Source organism: Copidosoma floridanum, unplaced genomic scaffold, assembly GCF_036245765.1.
Source record: "Copidosoma floridanum isolate Cflo_tuat_1 unplaced genomic scaffold, Cflo_Japanese_pri ptg000021l, whole genome shotgun sequence".
Lineage (NCBI taxonomy): Eukaryota > Metazoa > Arthropoda > Insecta > Hymenoptera > Encyrtidae > Copidosoma > Copidosoma floridanum.
Genome location: NW_028321898.1, coordinates 20,105,509 through 20,120,992, shown reverse-complemented (window position 1 = coordinate 20,120,992; position 15,484 = coordinate 20,105,509). Strand labels below are relative to the sequence as shown.

At 33.3% G+C, this 15,484-nt stretch overlaps 1 protein-coding gene across 1 annotated transcript; it reads right to left on the bottom strand.

Moving 5' to 3' along the window:
* Positions 1–822: 822 nt before the first annotated feature.
* On the bottom strand, positions 823–14,945 carry ZnT63C (solute carrier family 30 member 1). Its single transcript, XM_089594382.1, has 8 exons — positions 14,281–14,945; positions 7,831–8,016; positions 6,035–6,257; positions 5,348–5,618; positions 5,134–5,251; positions 4,841–5,056; positions 4,638–4,748; positions 823–3,529 (listed from the first exon to the last, which is right to left on the bottom strand). Exons 2-8 carry the CDS (start codon positions 8,005–8,007, stop codon positions 3,323–3,325), a joined length of 1,323 nt encoding a protein of 440 aa, XP_089450508.1. The 5' UTR covers positions 8,008–8,016; positions 14,281–14,945; the 3' UTR covers positions 823–3,322.
* Between the last annotated feature and the right edge of the window lie 539 nt (positions 14,946–15,484).

Genomic DNA, 15,484 nt, shown 5'->3' with positions numbered 1-15,484 from the left:
GCGTGTTACTATATTTTAGCAAAAACCATCACCGGGTTTTTTCAGGGGTGACAATATTTTCACATAACTTACCTACTGTATTAGGGGTTAAACAACCGAAAATATAACCCACCAACTTTTCGAAATAAAAACAAAGACATCTCGTACGCAAAAAATTTATCACGAGATACCAACTAATAATATGGTAAATTTTAATCTTCTTATCTACAAAACTGCCTTCATTTAAGTGTTGCGAGTATAAACTGTACATAACATTTCAAGTCAACAATATACTTGGCATGCTATCAGTTTACGTGTGTATAACAGTTTATGTGTTAAACTGACCAAATGTTCACTGAAAATGCAACTTGTATGATGATTTTATTCCTAGTTTTGTCTTTTTTGTTAACTGCAAGAAGTTTAGGTGGCCATTTTTACAATCAAGAGATATCATCCCAAAATTTCTTTTACTTTTTCTCTCCTTTTCTTTCGAATGTGGCGTGGGATAAATTGCAAACGGTATTCTTCAACGATTCTACGTTATTTCCTCGTCAGTAAAAGTGTTTCGATTTTTTCGTCAAACAATAAATGTATGGATATTGAGATGTCTATAGAATTAAAATCTGAATTTTGATATCAGTGATTGTTTATTTTGTCCTCGCAAGAAAATAAAATTTTACGTTTATTTTACGTACAACAAAATATTTTATTAAAACGATGTACGGAAATTTAATGTACGTATATTTGCGAAAGAGAACAGAGACTTGTATTTGTGAAAGTGTCCACTTCGATTCGCTTAAATTCTCAACCATCGAAACAATGAATTAAAAGATTATATGCTTTTGAACCAAGTGCAGTTACTTTTCCACAGTGTTTTATTCATTATCGTTAATATTGGTATTATCATAATTACTACTAATATTATTATAATTAATATGGTCAATCTACAATATGTACATTATTAGCTATGTATTATTACAATTAAATACACAATTTTTTTATCGACAAATTATTTCACAAAATTTTCATTTTTTTATACAAAATTTGGTGTGAATGTAAAAAGTTTTAATTATATATTGTTTGCTATACTTAAAGTCTTGAGATTTTAGCATTATTATGACAAAAGGCTTATACATTGATCCTAAAAAGCTGACGATTCCCCATAACTTTCGATTCGACTTTACGTATTAATATCAAGCTTTTTTTCGTCATTTACAGGATTCGAGTTACGTTTCCTTTATAATGAAGGCCCCACCGTTAATTGTTGAAAATCAGATGGATAAATACTAAAATTTTTGTAAAAATAACATATTTAAATTCGATAACTCAAGGCTTTGTAAATACACGTTTTTTTGAACGTCATACTGTGATTATACGTGGTTTCTACAAATCTGAAAATCTAAAATTCTCTGACTCTTTTCGGATTTCCGGGAATATATAATATGAAGATTTTCGAGATGTTTCATTCCAATGAAATAATTTGTAAAGTGAATGATAATTGAAGAAACATGAATAGGCCCAAATGTTTACCGGATGTAAAAATTAATTCTCAAAGAACTTTCTCAGCTTTAATGATGTTAAAAAGATTCCTGAGAATTTCTAGATTTTCCAGCTTTTCCGGATCTGTAGATACCTTCAACGACATTGTCCAAATGGAGAATGTAGTCATAGAGAGTAATGATGCTCTCATTTAGAAATTGGATTTTAATTCAATAATTATTTTTGTCTTTCGTGTGATTATACCGAGAGGCTTTGTGTCCATACTCTTCGCACTCACATGTCAGTGCCAGATAGTGACCCATAAGACGAAAAAAAAAAAAAAAAAAGAATAGACCAAAGCTATGAAAGTATTAAGATCATAACTCAACGCTAAAAGGTAGTAGCAGCTACTTTTATAATTTACCGTAGCTAAAGGTCTACCAAATAAACGATGCAGCTCACAATGAACCGTGGGAAACTTGGACCTAAATAAATAAAAAAACAGGTATTGTACATAGAATAATTACGAAGGATATTTACAACGTGATTTAACCGATAAAACAACTGCAGTAAAAAAAGGAAACCAAAAATACTTGACTCTCATTTACACTGAATACAATCGTGTCACGAATATTATTTAATTGCAATTGGAGAATTGCGTCAAGTCAAAATACTGTTATATGGGTTTTTAAGGAAGTTTACCTCCTAGGCACTGTAACAACAAATGACAGTGTTTTGTGTAGACTTTTACGTACAAAAAGTATTTTGGGCCCGAAATACTTAGAAATCCGATTATTAAAAGTGGTTTTGAAAACAAAAATTTTTCAAGTCACGACAGAGACAGATTTTTAAGTCTTTCGTAAGAGCATGTGTTTGTGGAACACAAAATTTTTCAATTTTTGGTTCTGAATGGCTCAGAAGCTTTGACGATTATCTTCTATACGATTAAATCTAGTATGTTTTATTTTAAAAGTGAGCTCCCTCAAGAGTGTACTGAACGAAATAACTATCTTTACAATAATAAACGTACTTAAAATAAGATTTTTGTAAGATAAGATACAAGGTTGTTTGTACAAAATTCAGTTTTATTTTCACAAGCTACGGTGATTTTACTTGTAAATCTGACTGTGGAAAATTTTTACAAATAACATAATAATATAATAGCAAATAGAATAGCAATATATTTCTGCGAAAAAGAGTTCTTTGAAGCAAATCTCTTTTAAAACACTTCATGACATTTTTCCAGTCACATTGGAAAATCATAATTAGCTAAAACAGTCACACCAATGTATTAATACTTATTCTCTTTATCAAAAAGACTTACTTTTATTCACAAAATAACTTGGTTTATATTTCATTATAAAACAAATTGAACTACTATAATCAAGGGTTGAAATTTTCTTTGAAAATTTTACGCAAAAAAAAAAAAAAAAAAAAAATATTGTACATTAAGTAATTTCCGTTGTAACGAGAAACGCAGGTGTAAAGTTCATACCGTCTTTGTAATCGTGTAAACGGTAGAACTCGAAAAAATGTTTCTGTATGGGTGGTGAAAAAAAGAGGTATAATAATTTAAGTGAAATTAAAAAAAGCCTTAAAAAAGCCTAAAAAACAGCCTTTTCTTTTTATCCTGAGACGATGTTCATTTTTGTTCATTCAACCAAGTAGGCAACGATAACAAATCATTGTTGCACTTGAAAATCGAGACAGCAATAATATCCAGTGGAATACACTGGCAGTAAAATAAACCTGGAAATAACGGCAGTAATAGTTGTCTAGGCCCTTTTCTTTCACAGGCGTAAACACACATACACACACACACACACACACACACACACACACACACGAAGTTGGTTGCTGTCTATTAGACCGAAGGCGACATGAGGAGCGACTGGTGAGGTATCTGGACAGCCGTTGGTATCACAGGAGGCGAAAGCAGGTGGCCCCGCTCCATTTCGTTGAGTTCCTGTTGCTCGTTACTCTTGCCAACTATGGAATTCGACGAGCGAGCTAGGCTGCTACGCTGTCGACACAAGTATGGCGTCTCGCCCGGAGAGGGTGTGTCCCGACCCTGGAGATAATATTTGAAAAAAAAAAAAAATCACCCAATTAGATAATCATCAAACAGTTTCTCATGATTAAATAAGAGTAAGCCTTAATCACTTTTTCATAAGTGATATTTCACAATGTATCCAAACGTAAAGAAGTTTTTTCTGAAACACACATGTTACCATTTTGATACGATTGCACAGTGTGACAATGACAAATGTTTGGCTGATTGATCAATTATTTTAATGGTGAAAATGACACAGTACTTAAAATAAGCATCAACACTTGTAAAAGTAAAACGTGAAAGTTCGCAAACACGTGATTGAAAAGTTCGTTATTATGAAAGTGATGACAGTTAAACAATATTAAACACCACTTTATTGCTAATTTTGGAAATTTTTACTTAACTGGATCTAGATACCAAACTTAAGGGATTATAAGTCCAATAGTCCTAAAAAATAAATATTTTCTAAGATTTAATCACTCTACATTTTGACTCCAATCAATTTTATGAGATTTACTTATTATTTATTATTGTTTTTTTTTTTTTTTTTTTTTTTTTAATTGTTACTGTCATCTTTGGATGGAATATTATCCAAGTATTTGGAGCACAAATTCAAATGACACACTGTACTTTTTAGATAAGTTACTTATTACGTTGTCAATAAAGTCTGCAGACTTCAAACTAAGTTTCAATCCAGTGCTTTTGCATTTTGTAAAAATCATTTGAATAGCTCTGCATTTGTAAAAAAAAGGAAACAAAGAAATACTATTGATAAAATATAATTATGATGAACGATTTGACTCCTTATTGCCCTTAAACTTGAATTTAGATGATTGCTGGTGTACAAACTGAAAAATTTACCCATAATAGTACTAGTCTCAGATGCAACACAATCTAAACAGTTACCAAGACAATTGGTATTGGAATTCATGAAGGGCAGAGGTTCATTTCTTCTGGATTTGAACTACAGGGATAAAGGAACCGGTAAAATTAATGAGTAGCTTAAATTCTATCTTTACCATGTTAAAAATAGATTAGTTCAGTGAATCAAGTGATGTAAAAAAGTTCTGGAAAATGCTTTGTTGTTTAAATGGATCCGAAAAACTATTGAAATAAATGAAATTACCTGTTTTGAGGGACCGCAACAAGTAGCCTGATTGCAAGGTCTGTCAGTTTTGGGACAATCGAGAACACAATCTTCAGTAGGAGTTTCTTTGATTTCGCTGTTCGATTGATACTGAAAAATAAAAAAATTGCATTGTCAATACCATAATACCCGCAAATCTAACGGTAGATACTTGACCAAGTGTGAAAAAATGTAAATCTTACATCTATAAATTCAGGCTGTATAGTAGTGGAATGAATGCCCTCGTTGTGGAAGAATTCTTTGACCTGTTCGGCAATCTTCATGTACTCGGACAGATTGCGACAACGTATGTGTGCCGAGGCGATGATTCTATCACCCGCCAACTGCCACACATGGAACTCGTGGACGGCCAGTACACCATCAACGTTTTCCAGTAACCTCTGTTGAATCGCGTCGACCTAACAACAGAAATTAAAAAAAAAATGAAATCACCCGCTGAAATGTAGCATCTACAGTATTGCAACAACGTGATTACCTGTATATGCGTTGGAACGGTTTGCAAAAGAATCAAGGCTGACTCTTGAAGAAGAGGCCACACAGATTTCAATATAAGCATCACCAACAGCAAAGATAGAGCAGGATCGATGTAAAACCTGTAGCGAAAACAATAAAAAAAAAAAAAAAAACATTGTACAATGAGTAATTTGCAAAAATTCGGTAGAATGATGAAAGTTAAAATTTTCATTTACTTGTACTTCCACTGGGTGAGCCAGACAATGAGCGCAGATATAATGACGATAACAGAGCCCAAGGCGTCGGACAGCACGTGAAGAAAGACCCCGCGCATGTTCATCTGGCTGGGGTCATGGATGTGCGAGTGTCCGTGGCCACCGACATGCTTGACCGGCGAAGGTGGCCTGTAAGTCTCGTCGTTTTCATTGTCATCTGCTCCCACGAGAGTGCTCAGCCGATTGTGACTGCGCGAAATGCTGTGCGAGTGGCTGTGACCATGACCGTGCTCTGCAACAAAAAAAAAAAAAAAAAAAAAAAAAAAGATGTAATCATCATCATCATCAATTGGCTATGCCTGCAATTACGCCGAACTTGTTATTATACGTTACGGTGATATTTCATCAAACAAGTGGTTTCGTAGTTACCGTACGTAGAAACGTTAGGATGATTTTTTGTTCATCATGAAACCACCGAGACGAACAATTCCAGGCAAACGGCAATAATAAGGAGTTCTCCTATTGCATGCAATCATTTACAAAGCGCACAAACAAAAGGCCATTGTTTCGTGCCAACGTTATCATATTTACGCGAGTTTTTATCGTTGCGGTTTGCAGCCCGATTTTCGTATTCGTCGTGAGCTTACCATGTGCCGTTGTTTGCCGTTGGTATAGTTGAATGAAAGGAAGAAATAATTAAAAGCTCACCGTGGAAAAGGCATAATCCTACTAAATTAACTAAAAGGCCCAAGGCGCCGACGGCGACGAGTAGCGCGGCCTCGTGGATTTCCTCGACTTCGATGAACCTCTTGCAGGCCTCGACTGTTATACTAAAGCACAGGGCGACTAGGAAAACTGCATTCACCAGGGCTCCCAACACCTCGGCTCTGGCCCAACCGAAGGTGTTCTTTGACCATTTTTTCGGGGACATCTGGAAATGAACGAGCAAACATAATCATACTGTTGTGAGGAAGAAAAAAAAAAAACTAAATTCCAGCGTTGATTTAACGATTGAATGAAATGTTGCGTGTCGAGTATGCAAAAAAGTCGTCGCCTCTTACGTAAGTATATTTTTTAAAAAAGAACAGAATCCTTGATGTTTTTCCGATACTTACCTCGATGTAATCATCTTAGATTTTCATTGTTCTCGCGGAACCGTAAATTAATAATAATAATAATAATAATAATAATTGGTCAAACAAAAGAACTTTGAGACTATATACAGCGCGCGCTATTACTTCATTCAAACGCAACGGTTGAGTTTTAATCAAACGATACATTCTTTTTCATTTGCCGCTTGTATCGTTCGCTCGCCTGTTTTGCCGCCTTAAAGAGAAAGCATTAGGGCCATTGAAAAAAATTATGTTCCCTATGTACTCGTTTGGCCTCCTCTATGGGCTCACACGGACGCACAGGTTGAAAAACATCGCATCCCGTTATGCGTGCATGTGTATGGGAGACAAATCGCCTTTGATTTCATTCGAGTTTTTTTAAAGGATTGGGTATAATCGTTCGGAAATATTCAGCCTCGAAGTATCCGGAAAGTCAAACGTTCCTTTTACTTGTGCCGAAAGGCGCGGCGCTTTCGGCAGGGCTGTGGTTATTTTAAAATTGAACAAAATTCCGTTTTCAACTGTGAACATTTTTTTTTTGTAGGGAGAGCAACGATCTTTTATTAAGTCTCCTTTTTTTCCACAAAACTTCACTGAGCGACCCGATTCTTTGAATCAAAGAAAATTTCTTTACCCTCATTCCGTTAAATATTTTCTTATGAGTAAAAAAAAATAAGTTAATTGAAAATAATATTTCATTAAATTAAAATTTTCTTTTTTTAATTACGAATTTCTCATTTAGTTGTACGAATGATTTTTTTGGATCGACTAAATTTGTTTCAATTAAAAGAAAATATTTAACGGAATGAGGGTAAAGAAATTTTCTTTGATTCAAAGAATTGGGTCGCTCAGTGTTAAGAATTTATTTAACCACGCGGATATTTCAATCGTAACTTGTTTAACGTAGAGTTTTTGGTACATGACTGTAAAACCATTTTATACTTTTCGACTCAAGTCGTTATAAATATTAATTAATTATGACGAATCTTAAGTCTCGAGCGCTCAAGCAGGGCATTTTTGAAAAACTAAAAAAAAAATTAAACGACAAAAATGACATTGGTCCAGTCTTTCCAGTTAAAAATGAAAGAATCATTTTTTAACATTTTTCAGTTCTTTTGCAGTTATTTTAATGGTATTATGGAAGTTTATAGTCGTTAAACGCTCCGGGCAAGCGCATGGAATTTTCATCGCAATCTTGAAATTGTGATTAAATCTGGAGTTGGATAACTTTCGCTATTGTTTTTCACTCCAACATCGGTATATTTGCCAGTATTCACGTGATGGCCCGCCAAAGGTGGTGTCAACATTTTTATTTCCACCGTAAGTCTTACACACTTTTGAAACCGATAAGCAATTTTTCTGAAAACACCACAAGTGTGTATGTATACTCACTTTCACGGAAAGAAATGCCACGACCAAGGCGGCAACGTCTGATAGCATGTGAAAGCTGTCCGCTATGAGAGCCATGGAATTCGTGACGTATCCTACTATTATCTCCACCAGAAAGAAAAACGCTGTCAACCACAACATGGTCAACAGCCGGCACTTTTTCCCAGTGAATCGGCCCATTTTTCATACCTGAAAAACAAGCGATTTTCAAAATTAGTTTCCATCCGAATCAAACTTTTCTTTTTTTTTTTTTTGTTACTCATTCAACTGATCTTTGGTACACGCATAATTTTATTGCCAGTAAAAAGCATAAGAAATCATATTCAGTACTGCAATCTACGCAGTTCAGTGGTAGATTTGTAGCATCGCCACGTGAGAGCTTCGACTCTTATTTCCATCGAGAATTTTCGAAATGCATGTCCACGCAATCCTTAAGTTTTTAACTATTCAGAATTGCACGAACTTCACTTTATCAACCATTTCGAGGAACAAGTTACTGTTGCAACTACCAAACAGTTTATGCGAGTAAACATTGATCACAATGTGTTTTCTATATCCATTCAAAGTACATTTTATCACTTTCTTTCTTTGATGTATTGTTTGCAAAATAAAAAAAACCGAACCTTCGAAACAGAGCACTCGATCAAATAATTTTTCGAAAATTTTGAACAAGACTTGTGAAAAATAAAAATTTTTTAGAATCAACATAGAATTTTTCAAAAATCAAACAAACTACCTGGTAAACCAAGTATTTGATAATTTTTTTTTGGTGGCGATGATTTACCAACAATTATAAAAAAACAACAAAGTATAACAGCACATATTGATGACAAAAGAACCTGAACTTCATAACTGTCATAACTGATAATAACTATACCGTTGGGAGTGAGATAAGGATATTTTAAAACTGAGCAATATAAGTAAAACCCAAGTATGAAATTGGCTACTTACGAAGGGGGAATTTACGGCAGTAAATGGATGGTCAACGTAAAGTACCTCACTGAAGAAAAAATTTGGTGGAGTTTACATGCTCTGGTAAACAGTCATTACTATATTATACGTAACTTTAGTAGCAGAAGGGTGTTTTTCTTAGGGTCATATCTACCTTCATACAAAAACGCAAGATTATTGTTAGGAAAAACATTATGCGGGGGTTGAAATTTTGCTTGTAAAATTGTTTATTTATTTATTCACCACTTAACAGTGAACACATAAAAGTTATTACATATGATAATTACGAAGCCACTTGATTACATTTTTTTTAATTATAAAAATAAAAATAATATGTACAATTAAATAAAATAAACAAAAAAGAAAGAATAAAAAATATGTAATTTATTAATTTTAAGTTAAAATAAGATCGGAAATATAGTAATAACCACTTAATTTAGCTGATCATCTTCTAATGGTATAATACTGTAGTCATTAAAAATTTATATGATCAGTCACGGCCATTCATTTCTACCAATTTAATTTATAAAAATATATTTACATTGATAGATTTTGGTTAGATTTAAATATTACATTGATGATAAATTATTATCGTTACTTTTTTAAAACTTTCATCATTTCAAACATGATAGTTTTCGTACGAAGCTTGCTAACAAACGAATCAGGTATAAATCTTACATTCCACGCATTATTTCCTAAAATTGTTTTCATCGTCATTTCAATACTATTAATCGTTAAAGAAAGTTTTTAATTGGGTCGTGCAGATAAGTCAGATGAGGCTTATCGGTCAACAAAACGACACTTCTGATGTATGTATACGTGCGCATGCGACATGTGTGCTAAGTTTTTGCCCGATTTAGTATAGGTATATTATTATATACTACGTTTAAGGAGGTTCCGTCAAAAAAAAAAAAAAAAAAAAAAAACTAATAAAAAATGTTAGATAACGTTGAAACAAAATTACGGTTTTTTTTAGAACATTTCGTGTGCATATGCTTTTTTTCCAGACGTACTTTCGAAAAAAACACTCGTTCACTCCCACAATTTAACATAGGCTCTATAGTGGTATATACTTGTACTGAATTTTATTAATTACAATCGAATTGAACTCATACTTTATTAATCTTCATGATGAATTGCAACAAACGAGATGAAAGTCACTGAAGTACAATTGAATTGATATTCTACAAAGGTTCGATAGGATCTAGCAATTTTTGAGCCGACTTCGAAGCGGGCTGGTCGTTTTTTTTTCGTTTTCTTTCTTTTACGAACGGAAAAAGTCATGACTCAACAAGTGTGCAAGATAGCTTTACCAAAATAAAACGAAAAGTAATTCAATAACCTTTTTTTTTTTATTTATTAGAAAGGCAAACTTGATAAAAATTAACTTTTCTGTTTCTGAAGGCTAACCCACCGGATACTTGGAAATAAACGACTTAGTATAGCTAAAATTGTTCGAGACATCAGCTGAAATAATGGCTGTGTGCATTTGACAATTACACATAAAAATATTTTAATCAATGAGGCTTCATTAACTGGAATGCAAAAGGACGATAATTAACGTTTCTTAAGATAAGGAGTGATAGTAATAGTGTAATTGCTTTCGTGCTGTAGAACAGCTTGTTTAATCTTTTAATGGTATATTAGACCAGACTGCGAAGATTTTCGGGTGCAGTTATCTGGTACGAGCAAGGTTTCAAGTGATGACAATATTTTTTTTTTACCCTGAACAAGAATATCACTGTACAGAAATCGTTAGCTGTGATCTAGTCACTTTCACAAAAAATTAAAAAAATTAAAAAAAATTATTATTGATAACAACTACTAAGACGATAAACATTATTGTAGTCTTTAATTTGGACTTTATCATTTCTTAGTATTAGTTTTCATGAGATAATTTTTGTTGGGACATTTTAATTAATTTTAAACAGAAATTTTTTTTGCTAAACATCCTTTTACAATTGTTTGTTCCTTACTTTATTGTGTGGAAATTGGGGGTAGGTATAGGTTTTAAGGTGTTTTTTTATCGGCAAATACCGTTTCAAGTTAAAAACATACGGTTTTTTCGGTATTTAATTAATCAATTAGGATAAATTTACCTAGAAACCTGAAATTTTTGATTCCCTAAAAATTTGAAGTAATTTATGATATGAAAACATTTAGCATCACTTCTGTCGACTCAGTTAGAAAAGTATACCAGAAAAATGGCTTAAAAATATTTTGCCAAATAATGAAGCAGAAAAACAGCGCGTCATGGAGTTTTGTGTGCCAATTATTTTTCTCGTCGTGCCAGCTATACGTTCGAGAATACTGTGTAGATCACAAATTTACGGATTTTTTAAAATTGGGAATGACGTCAGAGAGATAATTTTTCATTATTGAATAGAAAATATTACATCCATCATAAAATATACGAATGGAAGGTTCATGAATAAAGTTTTTTTTTTGTTTTACCTAGAAAAAGACATTGAAGTATCTATGTATACACAGTTTCTATGGTTGATGGAAATGATCGGTAAAACTTTTTTTTCCATCAGCTACCAAATAAGTTAAAAATATTTCGCATTTTTTTTTTTTGACGAAATCAGAGAATAATTAGCTTAGAATGTCATTAAAATCGTCTGTTTCGATCCGTCAAGTGTAAAAGATATGTTTTTGTCCTTAGGCATCGGTTCTTGACGTAATTAAAAATACAAGTAATTAAATTTCAATTAGCATCCAAAGAAATCCGTTTTTATATTAGTTTTTAATTACCCACGATGAATTCGTTCATTGATGTACATTAGTTGTAACATTAGTTATAACCAAGGTTGAAAATTTTTGTGCTTCATGTGATCTAGTTAAAAAAATACACAAATAAAATGTGTTAATTGCATAGTTAATTACAAGATGGAATAAAAATTTATGGTAAAACGTATCAGGGATCGATTCTTGTAGTGATTTCAAATAATAGCTTCTGCCCATTGATTTCGACCAAATTTATGTTTACTGCTGCTCTGCTCTGTGTGTGTATATGTGTGTGTAATAATGTACTTCTGTACTCAACTTTTAGTCCTCGATAATTTAATTGATTTACATTTATTATCGTGATAATAGGCAAAATATCTATTGTCAATTCAGCAGCTTATGATAAGAAACGGTTACGAGCTTCATAAGCTAAGATACCTCGGGTAACTGCATTGGTAAAATAAAACTTTTGCTGCAAATTAAAATATAACTACCATCCGAAACGATATCGTTCAAAGTGGCAATGCTGTGATCTGAATTTTAATGAAAGTATTCAAATTTGTGTAATTAACAACATTGTGCGTCAAGAATTTATTTCACCAAATATCTGTCCGAGAGTCGTGCCTTTAACTCAAGAGTAGGGCACACTCATAAGACTGTTTATCAAAAATAGTGTGACAGTTAAAAATACATTTATCTTATTGATTAGGCTCTAGATAGTACAATCTAGCATAATTTACTTTATATATATTAAAAACACGATGACAAACGGGTGAAAGAATGTGTTGAGAGATAAATTGGATGATTAGAACTTTTACTGATTAAATTTACTTTTTTCTCTTTATGTGGCTCACCAAATATCTTTGAAGCTAACTTTGAATGATTATCTACAGACAAAAGGTAGTCGATATAGTTTCAAATTATCTACAAAGTTAATTAATCAAGATCAGGCATTTTTTCAAGATGCTTGCTACACTTGATATAAGACTCATGTATATATGTATGTGCATGACGGTGTTTGCATATTCAACATACACATGTGAAATGAGATTTACACAACAATAAAAAATTTCTCGTTCACAATTTTTTCTATTTTCATTCCAAATAAGATATGAACTCAAGAGACTTAAATTATTCAGCTGTCTGCTGCTGATATGTATAGATATATAAACATTTTTATAGTTAAAATTAAAGTGGCAGGTTTTTATGCTCACAGCTAATTTATGGTTGATGTGATAAAAATTACAATAAAAATTACTGTAATTATTTAAATGAGTAAAAAACAACTAGCTAAAGGATTCCTTGTAATGTACAACCATTTTTCTGCTTAAGTTTGCATTTTATAGAAGAAGTGTGTAAATAAATACTACTTATCCTTCAGCTTCGAAAACTTTTTAAAAATTAACCTTGTGAAAAAAACACTTTAATGGCATGCATTCCAACATAGTGATAATTAACTAGCTCGTTATTCATTTTAATTAATCGATATCAACTTGTCTACCACTAAACGATTATTAAAACTCCATAGTGGCCATCAAAAATAAGGATCTCCCCTATTTTACTTGATATTTGGAACCTATCAATTTTATCAATTTTTGTTAACAGAACAAAAATTAAGAAAAAGTACATATAAAGTAACAGAGGGTATGAAAAACTCTACACTGACATTTAGGTCGACTGAAATTGGCACTCAACGATGAGCTCCCTTTTCTTTTTTTGCAAGGAGAGAGCATGATGAACTCCATTTTAAAAAAAACACGGAGCTTTACTGAGGTTGGTATTTATTATTTATGTGTTTATCTCCACCATACCATACTTTGTACTCTGTATCAATCAGATGTATGTAGAAAGCGAAAGAGACAACATAGAGAAAAAATGAAAGAAACTCGGCAAGTATGTCTACCTTGACAGCTTCAAATGAATACAAAAAAAAAACTATGGCCCTGACCGTCGTTGTCGTCGAAGGGAAAGGCATAGCCATCCATCTATAACAAGTATACTAAATAAGCAAACTGTAAAAGAGCAGCCCGTCCCGAATTAGATTTTTGACATGGGTATACTTGTATATTGTATCCCCTTCTCCCCCATGCACGAGTACTCGTCGTGCCCCAATGTGTGTGCACACGACACCCGTGAAATAAATCTATTGAACTCTTTACACTTTTTAACACTGAAAGTTTTTTTTTTTTTTTTTTTTTTTTTTGTAAAAATAACACCATTAATGTGGTTAAGTAAAAAATGTCCCAGAATGTCACTTGAGCTAGAGACGAACATCTGATCCAAGCATTATTTACTTCTGCCCGTGATGTGTACATAATTTTACGCACTAGGACCTGGGGAGGACGTGGACGTTTCTTCCCACGCAGAGCTTCTTCGGGACTAGAACCGTGAAATATTATATGGATAAAAACTAATTATTTAATCAACCCTTGGACATGCAGCTGATCGATTTTACACATGCAATACCAGAACTTTCATGTTACAGTTTCAATTTTACTATTTTAATGCGTAAAGAAACATAATTTGGGCAATGCAATGTAATAAAATTGTGATTAATGTCAGAAGAAGTCAGTATAACGTACAATTGCGAGTCAAGTAGGTAGTAGTAGTTATCAAAAATTGAAGAACTTGCCTGAATTTGGAGTCGAGGTTCAAGAGACGGAGGTTATGTGGCAAAATGTAAGCTACTCACTTAATACACATGTTTCTCCCTTATCAATAGAATGAACAAGATATGCAAGTAATTATCTGAAACTGGATTAGACAAAAACTTACGTGTGTTGATTGTCCGCAAGGTGTATGGACAGAGAGTTAAAGATAAGGCCGTGCTATTGGAGCACAAGTGTGATTCGATTATATTGGCGAAGACGTCGAAGAAAAAATCTGCGTCTTTTTCACACAGGGCACTTGTCACAAACACTTTTTTTCTCTTGAAAACTATAGGTAGGTGTATCTAATGTATATACTCGTGTACCGTGTGTACCAAACAGTGCGGGATTGCAGCAGCTGCTGCAACAGCTGCAGTAGCTGTTTTGCAAATGATCCGCTTGTGCTCGTGACGATGATGCTGATGGCCGGCAGTCGAAGAGCCCACTAGCATGATATTTTTCTTTTCGCTTTGTCTCTCCTTTTCTACTCTGCTACTCTACTCAGCAGGGAGTTCTACACGCGCGCACTCCTTTTTTTTTTGTTTTGTGGCGACTGGCGATGATGATTGTACTCTTATGAGTATTTGCTTCAGTATAGTATGTACTTCTTATTCGCCACATGCACATGCACATTTGTTATTAATCAACTTACTCGCTTCTCCTCTGTTTAATCGAGTTATTATTCCAGCGGCCGCGCACAAAAAAAAAAAACGTGGAAAACAATTTTACCGTTTTTTCAAATGTAGACTACTACTCACACAGCAGGAAGCAGGATTGACGGATTGTATATATATATACTTACTGGCGGAATATCCGTTCGCGTGTGCAAATTACTGTGTTATAACTTATAACTATACAGTTCGCAACTTTGAAAGACGGGAAATGATCAACATTACTTTATTACTTACGACGATTTTTTTAACACTACCTATATACTTATTAGGCAGTCAAGTGGTCAATTTTATATTCTTTAATGGTAGTGGTACTTACGGCGTAGCACTTGTGGGGCTTTATATCCTCACTCTTATCATCATTAATTAATTCTCTTTAGCTTTATTCTTTAATCACATATATAGACATCAATTTTATATCATCACATACTAATGGCAATACTATGTATCGACAGTAGATACTTACTTTTCCTCACACGATTGCACGCGGTTATATTCTTGCTCTCGAAGCGCTCGGAGAGCCGAGAACGCATGGTCAATCTTATAAGATTACATATATGTTGAGACGGCTGAACCGCTTACACCGGCTTAACCAGCTACACGTCGATATTTAGATATAAAATGATAAGATTTCGAATTTGAGAAGCTTTAAACTATTTA

Bases quoted from the DNA above. Each gene is read 5' to 3' on its own strand.
- ZnT63C (XM_089594382.1), bottom strand. From the start codon at position 8,007: ATGGGCCGATTCACTGGGAAAAAGTGCCGGCTGTTGACCATGTTGTGG. The intron at 5,619-6,034 runs GTGAGCTTTTAA...TTTTTGTTGCAG, and splicing joins AGGATTATGCCTTTTCCACG to AGCACGGTCATGGTCACAGC. The intron at 5,252-5,347 runs GTAAATGAAAAT...TTTTCGCTACAG, and splicing joins CTCACCCAGTGGAAGTACAA to GTTTTACATCGATCCTGCTC.